The sequence below is a fragment of the Procambarus clarkii genome, chromosome 27 (genome assembly GCF_040958095.1).
Source record: "Procambarus clarkii isolate CNS0578487 chromosome 27, FALCON_Pclarkii_2.0, whole genome shotgun sequence".
NCBI lineage: Eukaryota > Metazoa > Arthropoda > Malacostraca > Decapoda > Cambaridae > Procambarus > Procambarus clarkii.
The window spans coordinates 20,645,719-20,668,699 of NC_091176.1; the positions used below are offsets into that span (position 1 = coordinate 20,645,719).

Here is a 22,981-nt window from a genome sequence, read left to right on the forward strand (position 1 = left end):
CAGTCAGAACATTAGAAATGGTGCAGTGTGTTAAAAATAAATTGTATAATCATTTATTCTCAAATATTTCACATTAATTATAAATTACGAATATTTCACTAAATTTTTGAATTATTATATGAAAGCTAGAGAACTGTTTCTACATCATATTTTTAAATAACCAAAAAACGGCAAGAAAGACATTGACTGTGTTTAGGGACTTTCAACAATGTAATCAACGCGAGGGGAATCTATTATCAAAATGTGATAGAATGATCCATTAATATGGGACGAGGTTCTTTAAAAAAATATTTCACACTTAGAAGTAAGCCAATCAGAATATAATAAATAACATATTCTGATTACTGTTTTCACTGAATTATCCCTAATATTGATCGAACACGCTCTAATAAAGTGAGAGTAAGCTTACTACAGTCAGAAGTAACTTTTTTTTTGTCGGTTCAAGAGATGAATTTTTATGTTTTATTATTATTATTCTGAACCATGAATTTAATATTATAATGTGAAAAGAATAACTAACAAAAGTGCATCAACATTTGTTTTAATGAACCATAGGTTGAAAATATAATGGATCAAATATGATCAAACCATTTTTTCTTAAACCAACATATATATGCACCAGCCAAAGTAGGGTCCACAAAAATTCATAGCCACTATATGTAAATATAATGGATTAAAAATAAAAACTGAGTCAACTGTAATTGAAATTAGTTCTTTTATACATTTAATTAAACTAGCGGTATTACTTGATTTAGGAAATAAGCTATTAATACATATAACAATTGTTAACCTAAATAAATATTAATATATATGAAATATTTATTAAAGATAGATATGACTAAATTGTGTTCCCATTAATTCTGTTGGAAACATTAATTTCATTATTTGTAGCATTACCTACTATATATGGTATTAAGTTTCCAGTTTCATCATTTACTAACGTGAACGGTGCTGCTATTTTATGTTTCTGGTTCCAGTCAAAATATGTTTTACATCACATGAGCTATTCTAGAACGTTGTTGTGTATCGTTATCGCCTCTTCTAAGACGACGCTAACATTTATTTTTGTACGTTTCCCCACGTTGGGATATTTGTCTTCTGCTCATTCCCCCAGCCAGCACCTCCAAGTTCCGTTCCAGTTGCAGGTATACAATTTTTTTTAACCCTTTGCTGGTTTCCTTGTGTCAGTGTTCTTCTCCATTCCTAATCTAAATTGTTAGACAAGTTGTTTCTAACAGTTTTATTATAGTTCGACGATGTTCCTGCGCTAAAGCAATGTTCTGCCTTCTCTGAAATGTTTGTTCTTCCTATAGGAGTCTCAGCTGGCCCGCGTCATCGAGAAGAACACAGAACTAACGATCCAGAACTCTGACCTTCAAAAGCAGATTCAAGAGCTACAACATGTGAGTATATTAAAACTCTATTATTTTCGGGTTATTACGGTATCAATAAAATGTATTTTGCGCTCGATTGCGATTGATAGACGTATTTTTATTTCCGTTTCCTTATGTAATATGTTTATGGGCGTTGCCAATAGCAAACAATGAATACATGAATAGAGGTATACCCTCGCTTCTCGGTGCATATACACTGAGTTTACCTTAGTCGTAGTCTATGTTTAGGGCCAAAGTATACTGACCAAACCTTGCCGAGTTTTGTTTGCGTTTTTTTTATTTAATTGTGATTTCGAAGTGGGCCCCGAGTCTCTAAGCAGCGTGGTAAATATTAAGTAATGTTAGGAAGCAGATTTACTTGTCATGTGTGTATTAATAACTTCATTGTTTTAGTAGCTTGGTAATGTTGTCATTACACAAATACAATCCGCAGCAGATTGTGAAATTCATCGACGGAGATTTCGGAAATTATTCATTGCGTTTTAGGGCTTTCTTTATTTATTTATTATTTATTATTTTTGTTTTGTTATTATGGGCGCTACAGATATGTGCACTACAAAGGGTGTATGAGTGTTTAATTGGCGTGGTAGCTTTCAGACGCTCAGTCAAGTAAACAAGCCATGGCCTCTCATACAGGCTACAAGGCTACAACGTACACAACCTATGATGTCATGCATTTCCAGCCATATCTATATATATTTTACAACATTTGAAAATCCTTGCGCCACTAACAGTAAACACGTCCTTACGTAATAACCGTCCTTGAGGTCACGCATGTAAAGATGGCAGAGAGTGCTACTCACCTTGCCTCTCAGTCTGTTCTAAAATACTTTTACAAAAGTTTAATATGCGGCACCAGCATGTAATCCGTACCATATGAAGCAAAATCATAATAACAGCTCTGAGACTTGCTTTATACGGTTTTCCATTAAATTGATCCAGAAAGGAAACCTGTTTCCAACGAACAAGATATTCAGAAATATAGACAAATTAAAAGAAAATTCATCAAAAGAATTTTGATGCTAAAGAACTAAACTGATGATGAAGAACTAAAATAAGTAACATACTTAAGTAAAACAGCAAACTCTATTTATAGTTTTATAGCAACTTGCTCTTGTTGCATCAGACGTGAAATTGCTGGACGAAGGCGCTCGGTCGATACAAACACCTGGTAAGGATACAGAGACGACTTGCCACTGTAATCATGCTTTTGTGATCCCTCTGTTACCTTTCTCTCGCCTTTTCTCTCGCTCTCTTCCTCTCCATCCCTCCCACTCCTTCCTTCCTTTCTCTCTCTCTCTCTCTCTCTCTCTCTCTCTCTCTCTCTCTCTCTCTCTCTCTCTCTCTCTCTCTCTCTCTCTCTCTCTCTCTCTCTCTCTCTCTCTCTCTCTCTCTCTCTCTTTCTCTCTCTCTCTCTTTCTTTCTCTCTCTCTCTCTCTTTCTTTCTCTCTCTCTCTCTCTCTCTCTCTCTCTCTCTCTCTCTCTCTCTCTCTCTCTCTCTCTCTCTCTCTCTCTCTCTCTCTCTCTCTCTCTCTCTCTCTCTCTCTCTCTCTCTCTCTCTCTCTCTCTCTCTCTCTCTCTCTCTCTCTCTCTCGGTTTCTCTCCCACAATATCTTCACCCTTATCCTCTATACCACCAGCGCTCATTCCATTATCCCAGTTGTTGGTGAGTCTCAGGCACCTTAACACGTGGGAAAAAACACTAGGTGTTTTCCTCTTCCCTCGGAGCGTCAGTCATGCACTTTTGCTAATGAGCCATGCACTTGCTCTGTCTCGCAGACCTTAAGTCAAAATACCTTCTTCCATACACCCTCCACACACACACACACACACACACACACACACACACACACACACACACACACACACACACACACACACACACACACACACACACACAACGGATGGAATACATTAGCCAGTGATGTGGAGGAGGCTGACTCCACACCCGGTTTGAAATATAGATATGATAGAGCCCAGTAGGCTCAGGAATCTGTACACCAGTTGATTGATAGTTGAAAGGCGGGACCAAAGAGCCAAAGCTCAACTCCCGCAAGCACAAATAGGTGAGTACACAGAGGTGAGCACACACACACACACACACACACACACACACACACACACACACACACACACACACACACACACACACACACACACACACACACACACTCACACACACACACACACTCACACACATACACACACACACACACACACACACACACACACACACACACACACACACACACACACACACACACACACACCTCCTGTACCCTCCCCCTCTTATCCACCCCCTGTACCCTCCCCCTCTTATCCACCCCCTGTACCCTCCCCCTCTCCCCCACCACCCCAAGCCCTCCCTCCTCCACCAATCCCCCCGTGCCAGGTCCCCCCAGCTCCCACTCACCCCAGATCCCAAAGGTCCCCCCCAGAAAAGAAGCAGAAGAGAGTCAGTTTCAGGGTGATGTACTCGAACATAGATGGGATCACAAGCAAGACAAGTGAACTAAGGGAAAGAGCACAAGAAGTTAACCCAGATGTAATCGGACTCACTGAAACAAAACTCTCTGGAATCATAACGAATGCCGTGTTTCCCCAGGAGTATACAGTAATAAGGAAAGAGAGGGAAGGTAGAGGAGGAGGCGGAGTGGCCCTACTCATGAGAAGGGAATGGAGTTTTAAGGAGATGGCCATCCCGGGCTGTGAGGAGTTCAGAGACTACATAGCAGGCACCATAACAATGGGAGGACCAAGAATAGTAGTAGCAGTAATATACAACCCTCCACCAAATGACAGGAGACCCAGTCAAGAGTATGAAAACAACAACAAGGCAGTTAACACTATAATTGAGAGGGCAGCCTCTGCTGCCTGTAGAAATAGATCCCACCTGCTCATCATGGGCGACTTCAATCACGGAAAGATTGACTGGGAGAACAAGGAACCGCATGGAGGCGAGGATACGTGGAGAGCCAAACTATTGGAGGTGGTGACAAGCAACTTTTTAACGCAGCATGTCGGAGAACCCACAAGGATGAGAGGAAATGACGAACCAGCGAGACTCGACCTAGTCTTCACTCTGAACGACTCCGACATAAGAGAAATCGGTTTTGAGGACCCAGTAGGAATGAGCGACCACAGTGTACTGGTGTTTGAGTACTTGATTGAAGAAGGGTTATTGAACTCGAGGAGGGATACCGAAACCAAAAGGTTAGCATACCGAAAGGGAAACTATGAGGGGATAAGAAAATTCCTAACAGATATAGCATGGGAAACAGAGCTCAGGGGAAAGACGGCCCAAGATATGATGGATTACATCACGCAGAAGTGCAAGGACGCAGCAAACAAGTTTGTCCCAGTCCAAAAGGAAAACGGAGAAATGAAGATGAGAAACCCATGGTTTAATCAAAGATGTAGGCTAGCTAAGCAGCAAAGTAAAAGGGCATGGAGAAACTATAGGAATAACAGGACACTGGAGAGCAGAGAAAGATACCAGAATGCCAGGAATGAATATGTCAGGATGAGAAGAGAGGCAGAAAGACAATACGAAAATGACATCGCAAGCAAGGCAAAGACTCAGCCTAAATTGTTGCATAGCCACATTAGGAGAAAAACAACAGTAAAGGAACAGGTTATGAGATTAAGGATAGGGGCGGAAGGATTCACTACAAATGACAAGGAAGTGTGTGAGGAATTGAATAAGAAATTCCAGGAGGTCTTCACCTTAGAACAAGGAGAAATTCCAGAGGTAAGTGAGGGAATAGCTAACCAGGAACCACTGGAAGAGTTTGAGATTACCAGTGGGGAAGTAAGGAAGTGTTTACTAGAGTTGGACGTGACGAAGGCTATAGGCCCAGATGGAATCTCCCCTTGGGTTCTAAAGGAAGGAGCAAGAGAACTGAGCCTACCACTCTCCATAGTGTATAACAAATCACTGGCAACAGGGGAACTGCCAGATACTTGGAAAGCAGCTAACGTAGTCCCGATATACAAGAAAGGGGATAGACAGGAGGCACTGAACTACAGGCCAGTGTCCCTAACCTGCATACCATGCAAGCTGATGGAGAAGATTGTGCGAAAAAAACTAGTGGAGCATCTGGAGCGAAGGAACTTTGTAACACAGCATCAACATGGGTTCAGGGATGGCAGGTCCTGCCTCACAGGGTTACTTGAATTCTACGACCAGGCAACAAAAATAAGGCAAGAAAGAGAAGGGTGGGCAGACTGCATATTTTTGGATTGTCAGAAAGCCTTTGATACAGTGCCCCACAAGAGGCTAGTGCGAAAGTTGGAGATGCAGGCTGGAGTGAGAGGGAAGGTACTCCGGTGGATAGAGGAATACCTAAGCAACAGGAGACAACGAGTCTGTGTGAGGGGTGAGGTCTCAGATTGGCGAGACGTCACAAGTGGAGTCCCGCAGGGGTCAGTCCTTGGACCTATACTGTTTCTGGTATATGTAAATGATCTCCCAGAGGGTATAGATTCGTTCCTCTCAATGTTTGCCGACGATGCAAAAATTATGAGGAGGATTGAAACAGAGGATGATAGTAGGAGGCTACAAGATGACCTGGATAGACTGAGTGAATGGTCCAACAAATGGCTGTTGAAGTTCAACCCGAGTAAATGCAAAGTAATGAAACTAGGCAGTGGAAACAGGAGGCCAGGCACAGGATACAGAATAGGAGATGAAGTACTTAATGAAACAGACAGAGAGAAAGATCTAGGAGTTGATATCACACCAAACCTGTCTCCTGAAGCCCACATAAAGAGAATAACGTCTGCGGCATATGCGAGGCTGGCTAACATCAGAACGGCGTTCAGGAACCTGTGTAAGGAATCATTCAGAATCTTGTACACCACATATGTAAGACCAATCCTGGAGTATGCGGCCCCAGCATGGAGCCCGTACCTTGTCAAGCACAAGACGAAGCTGGAAAAAGTCCAAAGGTATGCTACTAGACTAGTCCCAGAACTAAGAGGCATGAGTTATGAGGAAAGGCTGCGGGAAATGCACCTCACGACACTGGAAGACAGAAGAGTAAGGGGGGACATGATCACAACCTACAAAATCCTCAGGGGTATCGACCGGGTAAACAAGGACGAACTTTTCAACACTGGTGGGACGCGAACAAGGGGACACAGGTGGAAGCTGAGTACCCAAATGAGCCACAGAGACGTTAGAAAGAACTTTTTCAGTGTCAGAGTAGTTAGCAAATGGAATGCATTAGGAAGTGATGTGGTGGAGGCTGACTCCATTCACAGTTTCAAATGTAGATATGATAGAGCCCAATAGGCTCAGGAATCTGTACACCAGTTGATTGACGGTTGAGAGGCGGGACCAAAGAGCCAGAGCTCAACCCCCGCAAGCACAATTAGGTAAGTACACACACACACACTCACACACACACACTCACAGGAATAGGAGAACATAGACCTCACACAACCTATATATTATGTGAAAAATCTTTAAAGAATTCTGATAAAGAAAGAGATCTAGGGGGGTGGATCTAGATAGAAAACTATCACCTGAGGACCACATCAAGAACGTTGTGCGAGGAGCCAATGCTACGCTTTCTAACTCCAGAATTGCTTTTAAATACATGGATGGCGATATACTAAAGACATTGTTCACGACTTTTGTTAGGCCAAAGCTAGAATATGCAGGGATAGTGTGGTACTCATATCTTAAGAAGCACATCAACAAACTGGAAAAGGTGCAAAGACATGCTACCAAGTGGCTCCCAGAACTGAAGGGTTAAGAGCTACGTGGAGAGGTTAGAGGCATTAAATATGCCAAAACTAGAAGACAGATGAAAAAGAGGTGATACGATCACTACGTACATAATTGTAGCAGGAATTGATAAAATCGATAGGGAAGATTTCCTGGGACTTGGAACGTCAAGAACAAGAGGTCATAGATTTAAACTAGCTAAACACAGATGCCGAAGAAATATAAGAAAATTCACTTTCGCAAACAGAGTGGTAGACGGTTCGAACAATTTAGGTGAGAGGGTTGTGGAGGCCAAGACCGTCAGTAGTTTCAAAGCGTTATATGACAAAGAGTGTTGGGAAGACGGGACACCACGAGCGTAACTTTCATCCTGTAACTACACTTAGGTAATTACACACACACACACACACACACACACACACACACACACACACACACACACACACACACACACACACACACACACACACACATTAACACGTCCACACAGCCACCGGGGAGCAGATGGCTGTGTGAATAGCACGCTGTACACGTAATAATCGTTGCCTGGGTTCGATTCCCGGCGCCGACGAGAAACAAAAATGGGCAGCGTTTCTTTCACCCTGATGTACCTGTTACCTAGCAGTATATAGGTACCTGGGAGTTAGCCAGCTGTTACGGGCTTCTTCCTCGGTGTGTTTGTGTACTCGCCTATTTGTACTCACCTATTTGTGCTTGCTGGGACGTTAGAAAGAATTTTTTCAGTGTCAGAGTAGTTAACAGATGGAATGCATTAGGCAGTGATGTGGTGGAGGCTGACTCCATAAACAGTTTCAAATGTAGATATGACAGAGCCCAGTAGGCTCAGGAATCTGTACACTAGTTGATTGACAGTGGAGAGGCGGGACCAAAGAGCCAGAGCTCAAGCAAAACTAGGTGAGTATACACACACACACACACACTCACACACACACACACACTCACACACACACACACACACACAAGGGCCTGGTAGCCTGGTGGATAGCGCGTAGGACTTGTAATTCTGTGGCGCGGGTTCGATTCCCGCACTAGGCAGAAACAAATGGGCAGAGTTTCTTTCACCCTGAATGCCCCTGTTACCTAGAAGTAAATAGGTACCTGGGAGTTAGTCAATTGTTACGGGCTGCTTCCTGGTGTGTGTGTGTGTGTGTATGTGTGTGTGTGTGTGTGTGTGTGTGTGTGTGTGTGTGTGTGTGTGTGTGTGTGTGTGTGTGTGTGTGTGTGTGTGGTGTGAAAAAAAAAGTACTTATTAAACAGTTGATTGACAGTTGAGAGGCGGGCCGAAAGAGCAAAGCTCAACCCCCGCAAACACAACAAGGTGAATACAACTAGGTGAATACTCACACACACACACACACACACACACACACACACACACACACACACACACACACACACATACACTACACTACTATATATATATATATATATATATATATATATATATATATATATATATATATATATATATATATATATATATATAGTAAATGTGACAGGGAGAAAATAGGTCAGAATTAATACAAAAGACAACCGCCGGCTAGAAAGGCGGTTGTCAAGAGTTAACAGTTTATCTTGCAGGCACAATTATTAGTAAATATACACACTTATACAATGACACAAACTGTTTTAAAGTAAAACTAATTAAAGTATTTCATTTTATAGCTTAAACAGCAAGTATGGACAAAGAATAGAACAAATAATATTACTCACGCAAGATACTTACTAGCTGAGAGGCAGGCCCAGAAGTAAGGCATTATCCCATTTATACACAAATTGCTATGCACAGTTTGGAGACATGAAGCATATGAGACACAACAAATTTACTGGAAATTATTATTTTGTACCTTGGGTTGCTAGGTTGACAATAACCCTCCTCAGGTAGATGCAAGGGTGATTCAGGTGACACACACATGGTTGTTAGCTGCTAAAATAATTCAGAGCCACACATATTAAGTTTTGTTAGGGTGATACAAAGCCACACATAAAACGTAATTGCTTTGGGTAAATACAGGGCAGCACATACCAGGTAGTTGCTAGGGTGCCACCGAGCTCCACACACACCTGGCAGCTGCTGCCGTGTACGTAATCTTATCAGATCTCTCATGTAAACACAGGTCGATACTGACCTCGTAACATTAGCACGAAAACGACCTCTTCTAAACCAAAACCACAAGCGCGATAAAACGCTCAATACTTGTAGGATAGGTACGATAACACCTCCCAGTTACCCAATAACACAGGCGGTATAACACATCCCAGAGACCCAGTAACACAAACTTAATAACACCTCCCAGTGATCCAATAACACCTCCCAGTAACCCAATAACACAGGCGACTATAACACCTCCCAGTGACCCAATAACACAGGCGATATAACACCTCCCAGTGACCCAATAACACAGGCGGTATAACACCTCCGAGTGACCCAATAACACAGGCGGTATAACACCTCCCAGTGACCCAATAACACAGGCGGTATAACACCTCCCAGTGACCCAGTAACACAGAAGGAATAACATCCTAATGACTTCATAAGCACTGCCTATATAACTCCCTTCAATAACCCAATAATATAGGTGAAAAACAACGTCCAGTAAACAAGTAACGCAGGGGTGGATATCACCGTCCAGTAACCCAATAACAGAGGCGGCATAACACCCTTCAGTAACCCAATAATATTACAAGGATATCACCGTCCAGTAACCCAATAACAGAGGCGGCATAACACCCTTCAGTAACCCAATAATATTACAAGGATAACACCGTCCAGTAACCCAATAACAGAGGCGGCATAACACCCTTCAGTAACCCAATAATATTACAAGGATATCACCGTCCAGTAACCCAATAAAAATGGCGTGATAACACCCTCTACTAACTCAGTAAGTCATCCATGAAATGTTGCCTGGTAGCCAGGTCCTAAAGTATAGGAACTGAATCATGAAGAATAGTTAAAATAGCTAAATTTCACATTGCTTTAGAAAAGATATCTGGGAACGGATATGATCCCCGCATCCAAGATTCATAGGAGGTGTGGGAACAGGCGAACCTCGGCCAGATGACAAGAAAGAGCTGGTACTATGTCATGTGATACTTTAACACTTACAAATGCCTGAAGTGGTATAGTACGAAGATTCTTCAGTGTTTTACTAGAAAAAATTTAGCGTACCAGATTGGGAAGATATGTAGGACTAATCCATACATGGCTTCATATGTGGCCTATAACCCTCTAATCCTAGAGTTTATGGAGTCATCACATCATAACTGGGCCGCAGAACTCATTCCCTGCGAACTCAAAGCAGTGAGCAAATATGAGTACATAACCCAGCAAACACGAAGGGGAGCAGGTCAGAGGCTGAGATGCGGGTTCCCACTAAAGCGGCAGTACGATCTTACCGCTTGAGCGGGTGCTAAAGACGGAGGGCTTCGATGTGATTCTCTACAAGTCTCGGGATGTTTGACAAAGTTTAGAGGGAGAGGAGGACGAAGGGGAAAAAAGATAGGAAGAAAATTAAGAGAACGAGGGAGATAGCGAGAGTACATTGCAAAAATAATTATTTTTTTATTAATAAGACTTCCAAGTTTTGCAATCTCCTTTGTTCAGTAGTAGATGCCAGGATTTTTGAATTGTTTACTAGCATGCTCCTCGTGAGTGGCGTGTTGTTTGCTTGGTTTACGGGGCACCAGCTTTGTAGATGACGAGTAAGTCGCCTCGAAAACTTTGTGGTGGTCATTCCAATAGTGGTAGAGCGAAGATGACATCTTTCATTGAAGAATATAAACTAGAATACCAAGTTTGTTCTTTAGAGAGAGTTGTATTACTTATTGGCGCTGTTCTTGGGTGTTAAATGGGCAGTCCGTTTTCGTTGGTAGTAGATAGTGAAGTCCAATACACCGTCAACCCCTTTATATGTGTAATCCCATGTGCGCTAAAAACATGAAAAAATTCCTTGCCTTGCATCATTAATTATCATGCTCTTTGCTCGTTATTGCAGAATGTGTCGTCTTTACTACAACATTTTATTAATATTTTTATTACACTTCTCCTCTTAATTAATTGTTAATGGGAAAATATATATAATTCCTATTACTTTTATTTTAGACATGGACTTTGAGGTGCTTTATTAATTCATGTGGCATCAATCATGACCCTTCGTTGAATTTTGGAATTTTGAGGTAAAGATTCTCTTCACTAGTGCTGGAGGAAAGGGAATCGAGGTGTAGGTGGTGAAGGAGGAATAGTAGCAGGAGAAGGAGGAGGAGGAAGAGGAACACGTGTAGGGTAGAATGATGTAGAGTATTAAGTGGCTAATGGTGAAAAGGAGGAAAGTGAAATATATGGATGGGAGAATTAGGAGGAAAACAAGATTGTGGAGAAGGAGATATTGAAGAGGAGGTGGGTGTGTGCGTAGTGCAGTATTGACCACACACCGTCAGTCTTCATCCCCATGCTTCTGCTCCTTGTTTCTCCTTGTTTGTCTTCCTCTTCCATTTCTCTCGTCTTACATTTTCTTCATTATTATTCCTTTTCCAGTCTATAATTATCTTTCGGTACTAGAAAAAGTACTCCAAATGATCACCTGATTTACTAGAACTGATAAGCCACTCATCTTTTTTTTTTCGCCACACCCCAGAAGTGACTCGAACCCAGACAGCTAGGAGCACTATGCAACTGGTGTACATGGTACCTAAAACACTCGACCAATCGTGACCGTACAAAAGACGATGATAGCCGAGACTATTTCTCTCACCGTCCCGACGGCACTTGGTGGGTAATCTTGGGCATAGTTAGTTCATCGAATCACGTCACTTTCAGGGGCCACGTGAGCAACACAAATGCAAACCAGGGTGAATGGTCCCCAAGCATATATGAGACTGAAAACTCCACACCCCATCCAAGCTTGTTTGCATTTGTGTTGCTCATGTGGCCCCATAAAGTGAAGTGAATCGATGAAATATCTATGCCCAAGATTACTATTAAGTGCCGTCGGGACAGTAGGGGAAATAGTATCGGCTAACCATCGTCTTTTGTACGGTCACGGTTGGTCGAGTGGTTAAGGTACCATGTACACCAGTTGCATAGTTCTCCTGGCTGTCTGGGTTCGAGTAACTTCTGGGGTGTGGAGTTTTCAGTCGCGTATATGATTGGGGACCATTCAAGCCTGTTTGCATATATATATATATATATATATATATATATATATATATATATATATATATATATATATATATATATATATATATATATATATATATATATATATATATAGTGCAGTGCACACACTGCACTGCACACACATATGTGTGTGTGCACTCACCTAGTAGCATGCGCGCGTGTGTGTGTGTGCGTGTGTGTGTGTGTGTGTGTGTGTGTGTGTGTGTGTGTGTGTGTGTGTGTGTGTGTGTGTGTGTGTGTGTGTGTGTGTGTGTGTACTCACCTAGTTGTGCTTGCGGGGGTTGAGCTTTGGCTCTTTGGTCCCGCCTCTTTGGTCCTCTGTATGTGTGCGTGTTTGTGTGTGTGTGTGTGTGTGTGTGTGTGTGTGTGTGTGTGTGTGTGTGTGTGTGTGTGTGTGTGTGTGTACTCACCTAGTTGTGCTTGCGGGGGTTGAGCTTTGGCTCTTTGGTCCTCTGTATGTGTGCGTTTGTGTGTGTGTGCTTGTGTTAATGACAGTGTGAAAGAGTCACAGATAGGGACAGTAAGAGAGATGAAGAGTTAGAGAGAGTGAGAGATTGCCAGAATTTGCTTGGTGTGGGAGCGCGTGTTCTACTTTAAATGCGAAAATGTAACATGGTCCGCGCGTACGAGAATGGAGAGGGGCGAGTAAAGTGCTATCCTGATAAGAATTTTTACGTTGTAGTTTTTGTACCTTTCACGAAAGTGGTCGTGGTGTGAACAACAGGCACCATTATTCGAAGCTAAAAACTAGTAATGGACTAAAATTTCTTTTTGTAGTCATTCCTTCATGATCTTTACGGAGGAAAAGACAAGATGCATCAAGTAATGTTTAAGGCTGTAATCTAAACATTGTGTACCAAGATTATATATTCATCTTTGAAGGAGCACGTGTCAGTAATTATCATGATCCTGGGATTGTGCACTAAAGATGTCGATCAAAGTTTTTAATGTCCATGCCTAATGCATATTAAAATACATGAGTCAAATATATACCATGCCTAAGGTATATTATATGTATAAAATATGTAATATGTGAGTTCAAACTGGATTTAGATAAGCGACGGGGTGTGCTGTTAACAAGCAGCTGAGCCGAGAATTCAACGAAGGTAAACATTGGGGAACCAGCGAACACCGAACAAGACCTAGGATATGATCAGCGATTATGTGATATGATCAGTAGTCATGGTCGTGTCAGGAGTATTATAATTTGTATGAATCAAACTATTATTTGTGGGAAGTAATTTTTCTTTATTCTCCATTGCCAGGAATGTATGTATATAATTTAACTGATACGCGAAAAGAACTGACGAGTTTGTAGTTTTGATGATTCATAATGAAAGATAAATTAAATAAGACGTTTGTGAGCTGTAATTGGAAGCAACAACCCAATTTCTTTCAGTAGACAACGCTTCACTCTTTATGAGCTTAAGTCTGACAGAAAGATTACCCCCCATAAAAAAGGTCGTCTAAAATGGCCATGTTTTAGCACATTTTTCGTTTTATATATCTCGTCAATCCAGGAAGCCAATTTAAAAATATTACATAGTTTTGTGCACGTGCTTGTTCCAAGACTCAAACACACACACACACACAAGTGTGTGTGTATCTGTGTGTGTGTGTGTGTGTGTGTGTGTGTGTGTGTGTGTGTGTGTGTGTGTGTGTGTGTGTGTGTGTGTGTGTGTGTGTGTGTGTGAAAAAAATAGTAGTTAGTAACAGTTGATTGACAGTTGAGAGGTGGGCCGAAAGAGCAGAGCTCAACCCCCGCAAACACAACTAGGTGAATACACACACTCACACAATTAGTCCCAGAGGAGTAGAAGATAGAAGGATTGCGATGTTGGTAAAAAAAACAGAAAGATACTTCGTTACACATCATTCATAGAGGTAACAGAGAACGGGATCCGGGGATTCCAAAAGAAACTTATTCAAAGCGTTAATCATGTAATACAAATTAGGGACCAAGTAAGGCACAAGAAAAGAAAGGGAGATGGGAAGAGAGGCCTATGAGGCGGGTATCAGAAACTCTTAGAGACACAACCATGGGAGTCAGACCTCAATACAGGATTACAACACGACTAAACATGTGTTCATTGTCTGGGTCATGTGTTGGCTATAATATTATTTGATTAGATTACATATATATAATTGCTAAATACAATAAATGTTGATAAATGTTGAATGATAATAATCATTCACTCGGACCATCGGAGCCTTGAACCCAGGATCACAAGAGACGAAGGGAACTATCAGGAAAAAGCGTCAAGTCATTTCGTCAATATAGCACATGGAAGGGGTCAGGATAGAGACTGGGAATGGGACGGAGGGAAGGAATGGTGCCCAATCACTTGGACGGTCGGGAATTGAACGCCAACCTGCATGAGGCAAGACCGTCGCTTTAAGATCCAGCCCAAGTAATTTGGATGACGCTGTGGTTATACAAATCAGCCAATGAGCAACCGAAACAAGAGAAGACCTCGGAGCTCTCAGAGATGGACACCAGTTGCATTCCGTGCTACACATCAGAGCTACATAAACATAAATGAGAGACAGCGATCCACATAAAACTGAAATGAGATATGAAGCATATGAAGCTGATAATTACACGGAAGTTTCGAGGACACGCGGCAGGAGCCAGGAGGACACGTGGCAATAGGAGCCATGAGGACACGTGGCAGGACGAGCTATGAGGACACGTGGCAGGACGAGCCATGAGGACACGTGGCAGTTGGAACCATGAGGGTACGTGGCAGGAGGAGCCATGAGGACACGTGGCAGGACGAGCTATGAGGACACGTGGCAGGACGAGCCATGAGGACACGTGGCAGGAGGAGCCATGAGGACATGTGCCAGGAGTCGTGTGGCCATGTGACTTAACATAGGGAGGCGGGTGGCAGTGTAGGAAAATGATAACACCGTGCTAATAATAAAGGAAACTAATAACATCAGAGAATAAAGATAAAATACTCGGAAGGTAAAGTGGTATGAGAGAGAGAGAGAGAGAGAGAGAGAGAGAGAGATAGAGACAGACAGACATTAGTGATGAAACCTAATCTTTCTCTTGCAAGAGGCGTTGTCTGTTAACAGATGTGTTAACGAGAGTCCAGTCTATGTGGTAGTTTTATAGTTCTAACAATTAACGAGGAAATAGTAACGTGTGTGATAAACTAAACACTGTTTACCGAAACTTATTCACACAACCAATGAAAGAATTTTGAAGCCGTGAGATATCATGAATAGTTACTTAGTTTAATAAAATATTGGAATGAAAGAAAATTGACGTTTTTTCTACGATTCGTTGTTTGCATATTTTCATAAACATTCATATTTTAACATTTTAGAAAAATTACTGAATTCCTTATCAATATTTAACAATATGCATGAATAACATTTGGCGGGGAATATTACTGGTGATAGCGAGTATATACGTTTTGTTTCCCAGGATTAACACGAGCATAAGCGTGATTTATGAAGTTTGAGCCTGAAGGAGAGACAAGAGCCAGGATGATCACAACGTCAACGCTGCCTTTAATTATGGCAAGAGGTAGGAGTGGGTTGATAAAAGAGGTGAAGGGTTGATGAAGCGGTGGGTGAGGGGTTGATGAAGCGGTGAAGCGTTGATGAAGCGGTGGGTGAGAGGTTGATGAAGGGTGGGTGAAGGGTTGATGTAGCGTGGGTGAAGGGTTGATGAAGCGGTGGGTGAAGGGTTGATGAAGCGGTGGAGTTGATGAAGCGGTGGAGGAGTTGATGAAAGGTGTGTTGAGCAATACTGTTAGCGAGGGATTAAGGTGCATACTCCCATCCCATTGGTGAATGGGATGGGAGTATGTGGGTGAAGAACCTGGACAGATGTGAAAGGAAAATAATATTTGGGATATAGTTAGGGAGTAAAGGCTGACAATGAGCAAGTTGTTAAACCTCGGTATAACTTGGTTAACCCTGGCCCCGAGTGGTTCACCATTGGAGAGTCATACAACACCCTCCAGGCCTGTATGATTTTTCATGGAAAGAGGTTAGCTGTTTTGTTAACTAACAAAAAGTTTATTGACTGGAAGCTAACATAAAATAATTAAAACAAAGTGTATTTTGGTTGAATTTCCTAGATTTAGAGTAATTTTTGTGTTTATAATTCTTTGCAAAATAAATACTTATGATTTTTCGATATATTTCGTCAATGATTTTTTATTTCTGAATGTGGAATTATATTACTGTTCGCTGAAGTGTATTATAAATATCTTATAGGTGTAATATATGTCTCGAAAATGTCTAAGCATTGTGAGACAATCTCAACACTTGTTGAACGAGTAACGTTAATTTTTGTCTTTCATAAAAGTATTTGTCCCCTAGACCTAACAAGAGATGCTTCATAAATCTAATTTATCGCTCTCAACTTTCTAGCGTATTCTAAGTGATGTCTAAATAGGCGGAGTCCAAGACCTAATAGCTAGGTCCTGCAGGTACAAATAGTAAATATAAATTCAAACACACGCAGACATATACTCACATAGATACACACGTATACATTTGCACGCATACCGTAAATACACGCACATTAATTCGCATACATACACACATGCATACATACACACACGCATACATACACACATGCATACATACACATACACGCATACATACACACATTGATCACGCTTGACTCAAATTGATGAAGAGCGTTAGTGTTTAGTCCCCCCCCCACCCCCTTCAGACTCACGGTGAAATTATCGGCGCCGCTTCTGGAAGAGGAGGAAGGAGGAGGAAGGGAAGGACGAGAAAAGGAGGAGGAAGGGGAGGAGGAGGAAGAGGAGGTGGAGAAGAATGAGATGACGATGATTAAAATAGTGAGGAAGCATGAGAAGTAGGTTAAGAGGATGGAAATGAGGAAGATATGAGGACGATGAGAAGGAAAAGAACAAAATAGAAGAAAGGAGAGTACAAGAAGATTGGTATTATTTTGAACTCTAAAGACATACTGTCCCTCTGACCACCACCACTATCACCCCCACGACAACCTGCACCACCATCACCACGAAAACCTGCACTACCATCACCACCATAATCACCACCCCCACCATCGTCACCACGACCACCTGCACCACCACCACCCCCACGACAGCCTACACCTCCACCACCACTGCGACAACCTATACCACCACCACCACCACCACGACAACCTGCACCACCACCACAACCTGCACCACCACCACGACAACCTACACCACCACCACCACCTTGGTCAACAACCTCCTCCATCACATCTCCACTTTGCCTATTTTGATTCGGTTCTGCTTCATGTCTTGAGTTATCACACATTATACCCATCTCATCTTCCATCCCTACATCCAACATCACTTTACCTCACGAAGCTACTCATTCTATCGTGCCTCAATCCACCTTCCATCCTGCTCCTCCCCTCCTCTCTCCATCTTGCTACTCCCCTCCTCTCTCCATCTTGCTCCTCCCCTTTTCTCCATCTAGCTTCTCCCTATCTCACCTCTCTGTAAGCAGCTGACTCCCTCATCCCTGGTAATATCGACCCCAAGGTGGAGGCGGGCTTGGGAGGCTGCTGGTATTATCTTGCTAGATGTGGCTTGGTATGGCTCTGCTTGCCTTGGTGAGGTGTGGCTTGATGATTTAAAGCTTGGTGAGGTGTGGCTTGATGATTTAAAGCTTGGTGAGGTGTGGCTTGATGATTTATAGCTTGGTGAGGTGTGGCTTGATGATTTGTGGCTTGGTGGGGTGTGGCTTGATGATTTGTGGCTTGGTGGGGTGTGGCTTGATGATTTATAGCTTGGTAAGGTGTGGCTTGAAGATTTGTTGCTTGGTGAGGTGTGGCTTGATGATTTGTGGCTTGGTGAGGTGTGGTCTGATGATTTAGAGCTTGGTGAGGTATGGAATGATGATTTGTGGCTTGGTGAGGTGTGGCTTGATGATTGATAGCTTGGTGAGGTGTGGCTTGATGATTCATAGCTTGGCGAGGTGTGGGTTGATGATTCATAGCTGGGCGAGGTGTGGGTTGATGATTCATAGCTTGGTGAGGAGGAGCTTGATGATTTATGGCTTGGTTACGTGTGGCTTGATGATTTATAGCTTGGTGAGGAGTTGCTTGATGATTCATAGCTTGGTGAGGTGTTGCTTGATGATTCATAGCTTGTTGAAGTGGGACTTGATGAGGTATGGGTTGTTTGGTAGTAGGTTGATTAGGCGCGGCTTTATCTGGCAGTATGGTGATGCATAACATGGTGAGACGTAGCTTGGTGAGGGGTGTGGCATGCTGGGGCAAGACTTGTTTGATGCCTTTCTTTATAACCACGTTGTTCAGACAATTTTGTACAGCGTTGTTTGCATTTTGGATTATATGTCTTGGAGTAAGCGTCTTTTTCCTCTTTAGTCATAGTTGCTCTCTTCCGATTCCTCCTTTTTTCTCTAATTCATCTCTTTTATCCCCTCACATCATTCATCCTCTCCTATTACACCCCGTCCTCCTTCCCACGTACCCCACCCTACACTCCGGTCCTACGCTTCCTCATCCTTCCAGTCCTCCCCTTACTTTTCGTCTTAGGTCTTCCATCTCGTTGAAAAATATGGGCTACGTTATTAACCTATTGACCAGCGCTTCCTCATAACACACGTTCCTTGAGAAACACGAGAGGAGGGGCGTGTGGGCGTGGTAATGGTGAGACGCCAGAGGATTGAAATTTGTATGGTTGATGGTCAACAACAACTTATTCAACTGGAGGATGAGTTATTCAAGTGCCGTTAACCATTGGCCTGGATTACAGAATGATTTTCCCTGATAACTCTTTTCATAACGTTAATGCCTCTGTCACGGCTGTTGTGCTGGGCTGCCGTTTATTGTCAGATTGTTAGGCAATAAATACCATTAAGAACTGTGCTTGTTACTTTACGGTACGCTGTGAATTAGAATTTTATACGCTTGTTAATATTCAGTTATTTTTTCGTACTACCACATTCGTGGAATATATACATGAAAGTACTTGTCTAGTCATTAGAACGCTATATCTTGGAACGACTCTAACAGCGACTGAAAATTAAGAGCTGATCAATTAAATCCTCCGAATTAATTTTTTAATTCCTCAGTGGTTAAACATTTGCTCTTAATTTTGCTAACTTTACTACAGGACGCCAACATCAACAACAAAAGCCGCAACAATAATGTTATATCTTCTCTATACATTGATACACTCATTACATATTACCCTTACAATGGCTGACGTTTTCTCCTAGTGTCAGGATGCTTCAACAGTTACATATATATATGTATATATATATATATATATATATATATATATATATATATATATATATATATATATATATATATATATATATATATATATATAAACTGACAACATTTATCATCAGCATAGATATACTATCTAGCATAAAAATATAACATCTGGCTGCACACTACACACGACGCATCTGGCAGCACACTAAACACGAAACATCTGGCTGCACACTACACACGACGCATCTGGCCGCACACGAATCATCTGACTGCACACTACACACGACGCATCTGGCAGCACACTAAACACGAAGCATCTGGCTTCGTGTTGTGACCCAACAAAGTTTCGTGATTGACTATACACGCGAACACACATGGCGACAAAAATAGAAAATAAAGTAGAGCGAGTGTTGTATCACTGACCAAACCACCACTGGACAACTACACCACTGGACCACTGTAAAACTACACCACCGGACCACTGTACAACTACACCACCGGACCACTGTACAACTACACCACTGGACAACTGTACAACTATGCCACTGATCCACAGGACTAGTACACCACTTAACCACTGGACAAGTACACCACTGAACCACTAGATAAGTACACCACTGAACCACTGGACAAGTACACCACTGAACCACTGGACAAGTACACCACTGAACCACTGGACAAGTACACCACTGAACTACTGGACAAGTACACCACTGAACCACTGGACACTTCACCAGTGCATCACTACAACTCTCCCGCCAGTTCTCTCTTCATCACTGTTACCGGAGCTCAGAAACGTATTCATGATACGAGAAATTTGAATATTAAATGATTATTTCTCAGAAGAATATTGTGACATATTGTTGTTATTGCGTTGGTCGGCTGTGGCTCGCGTTGTTCGGGGAAGGTGGGGGGGGGGGGGTGGAGGGGTTGCGTGTGCGCTTGTGCTCGTGTAGACAGGAGATGTACAATATACACACGCGCGCGCATGTGTGTGTGTGTGTTTGCGTGTGAATAGTGTACATCTGTATTTCGTGTGCATAAAGTGTGCGTGGGTATCCGTGTGTGCATAACAGCCGTGTCGTGTGAGGCGTCGTAAAGTGGGTGTTAAATTATCGAGGAATGGCTGATAATGAGGTGGAAGGAGGGGTGGTAAAGGGAGCGGGAGGAGGGGGGGTAAAGGGGGGAAAGGGGTGGTAAAGGGGGGGAGGAGGGGGGATAAAGGGGGTAGGGGGAGGTGGGGTATTGAGGGTGGATGGAGGGTAGAAGTGTGGTAATGTGGTAGAAGGAGTGGTAATGGGGCAGTAGAAAGAATGATAATTAGGTAGAAAGAGGGTGTAGAGGTGAGAAGATAGAATGATGGTAATAAGGTTGCAGCAGAGACATGGAAATGGGAAAGGAGAGAAGAATTGTAAGGGGTAGGAGAAATGGTGATAATGGGATGCAGGAAAGAATTTGGAGGCATATTGGTTGAAGGAATAGAGAAGGGAAAGGAGTAGGGAAAGGGAGAAGATGAAGAGAGGGAAGAGGAGTGAGGGACGGAGAGAGGGGTCAGGAAGTGGAGTAGGTGTGTGGGTAGTCAGTAGACACTGCCCCGGAGTGGAGTTGAAGGCGAGGAAGTGTGTGAAGTATGTTGGCCGGAGTGCTGGTGAGATGCAGAGCTTTGGCATGAGATCGTGGGAGGACAATAGCAGTTTTAGAGAATGAGGAAAACGCTGGTCGGGAGTGCTTGGAAAAGGAAGGCAGGAGGGATGTAAGAGGAAGTGTGGGAGAGATAGGGGAAGTGTGATAGGGGAAACAAATTTGGGGAAGAGGGGAAGTGGGGGGGAAGGTGAGAAGTAGAAGTTTGGGGTGAGAGGTGGGAACTGTGGTGGCGTGAGAGGGATGTGTGGGGTGTGTGAGGGGAAGTGTAGAGGTGAGAAGAGGAAGTGTGGGGGTGAGAATGGGAAGAGACAGGGGTGAGAGGGAGAAGTGTGAGGGTGAGAAGGGAAGGAGTGGGGGAGATGGTGAGGGAAAGAGGTGAATCAAGTTAGAAGCAAATAAGCCACATCTATGACACCAAATATTCTTATTTAATATTAATTTTATTTCATATATTAATTAAAATTCAGTGTAATTTTGAATGAATATCCTGTTGAGAATTGCAAACCATTAAAGGCTAATAAAAATCAAGCAAAAGTCATTTAAATTCCTTTGAATCTAATATAAAATTTGTGCCAAGCCAATTTTGTTCTCAAGTATTACCGGATTTCAAAGTTATCCATTTTAAGTCGATATGGTTCAAGGCCAACACAGTGTAATACCTATCCTCCCCTCCCCCCTCAAGACTTTTCCATATACGCTACTAAACAAATAAAAGGTGGAATAGGGTGCGCGGAGGCAGCATGCTGTACAGGAAGAGTGGTAGATGTTTCGGGTTACGCAGAAAGGTTATCCAGAAAGGATAACCTTTTACGTAGAAAGGTAGAAAGTAGAAAGAATAGAAAGGAAACTTCTCTTTGCTCTCGAAAAGAGATGGGGTAACAGAAGCTGGGATTAGAAAGAATCTGCACATAGGAACAAAAACGTAGGGAAAGAGAAACCACTACAGTAAGTAGAAGGACAGTAATAATAGTTGAGGAAGAGACGGAGGAGCTATTAAGGAACAGGAAGAAACCAAAGTGTCACGTGAGGAGAAGTAATGCCAGATCGGTACCGCAGGTGCCAGTCGCGGCTTACTCGCAGTGCTGGCCACACTTACTACCCTTCTTCAACTCTATTTTGGCTGACACGTCACCGCTGCTTCAATAGAGAAACGACCTGTGTTACTTGACGTGCCACCTGTGTGTCTTGGCACGCTGCCTGTGTTACTTGACGTGCCACCTGTGTGTCTTGGCACGCTGCCTGTGTTACTTGACGTGCTACCTGTGTGTCTTGGCACGCTGCCTGTGTTACTTGACGTGCCACCTGTGTCTTGGCACGCTGCCTGTGTTACTTGACGTGCTACCTGTGTGTCTTGGCACGCTGCCTGTGTTACTTGACGTGCTACCTGTGTTACTTGGCACGCTGCCTGTGTTACTTGACGTGCCACCTGTGTGTCTTGGCACGCTGCCTGTGTTACTTGACGTGCCACCTGTGTGTCTTGGCACGCTGCCAGTGTTACTTGACGTGCTACCTGTGTTACTTGGCACGCTGCCTGTGTTAATTGAAGTGCTACCTGTGTGTCTTGGCACGCTGCCTGTGTTACTTGGCGTGCCACCTGTGTTACTTGACGTGCCACCTGTGTTACTTGGCACCGTTGCCTGTGTTACTTGACGTGCCACTTGTGTTACTTGACGTGCCACCTGTGTTACTTGACGTGCTACGTGTGTTACTAAACGTGGTTCCGGTGTTACTTGACGCACTGTGTTAATAATAAGCTAACAGTG

At 42.9% G+C, this 22,981-nt stretch overlaps 1 protein-coding gene across 15 annotated transcripts in view; it reads left to right on the plus strand.

The window, feature by feature from the left end:
* The window catches only part of LOC123762528 (peripheral-type benzodiazepine receptor-associated protein 1), a 289,954-nt gene that overhangs the window by 159,707 nt on the left and 107,266 nt on the right, over positions 1-22,981 (plus strand). For all 15 annotated transcript variants that reach the window (XM_069332422.1, XM_069332412.1, XM_069332416.1 and 12 more), the window contains one exon: positions 1,314-1,403. In XM_069332422.1, coding sequence (XP_069188523.1) covers positions 1,314-1,403 — 90 coding nt within the window. The remainder of the gene's footprint in view (positions 1-1,313; positions 1,404-22,981) is intronic.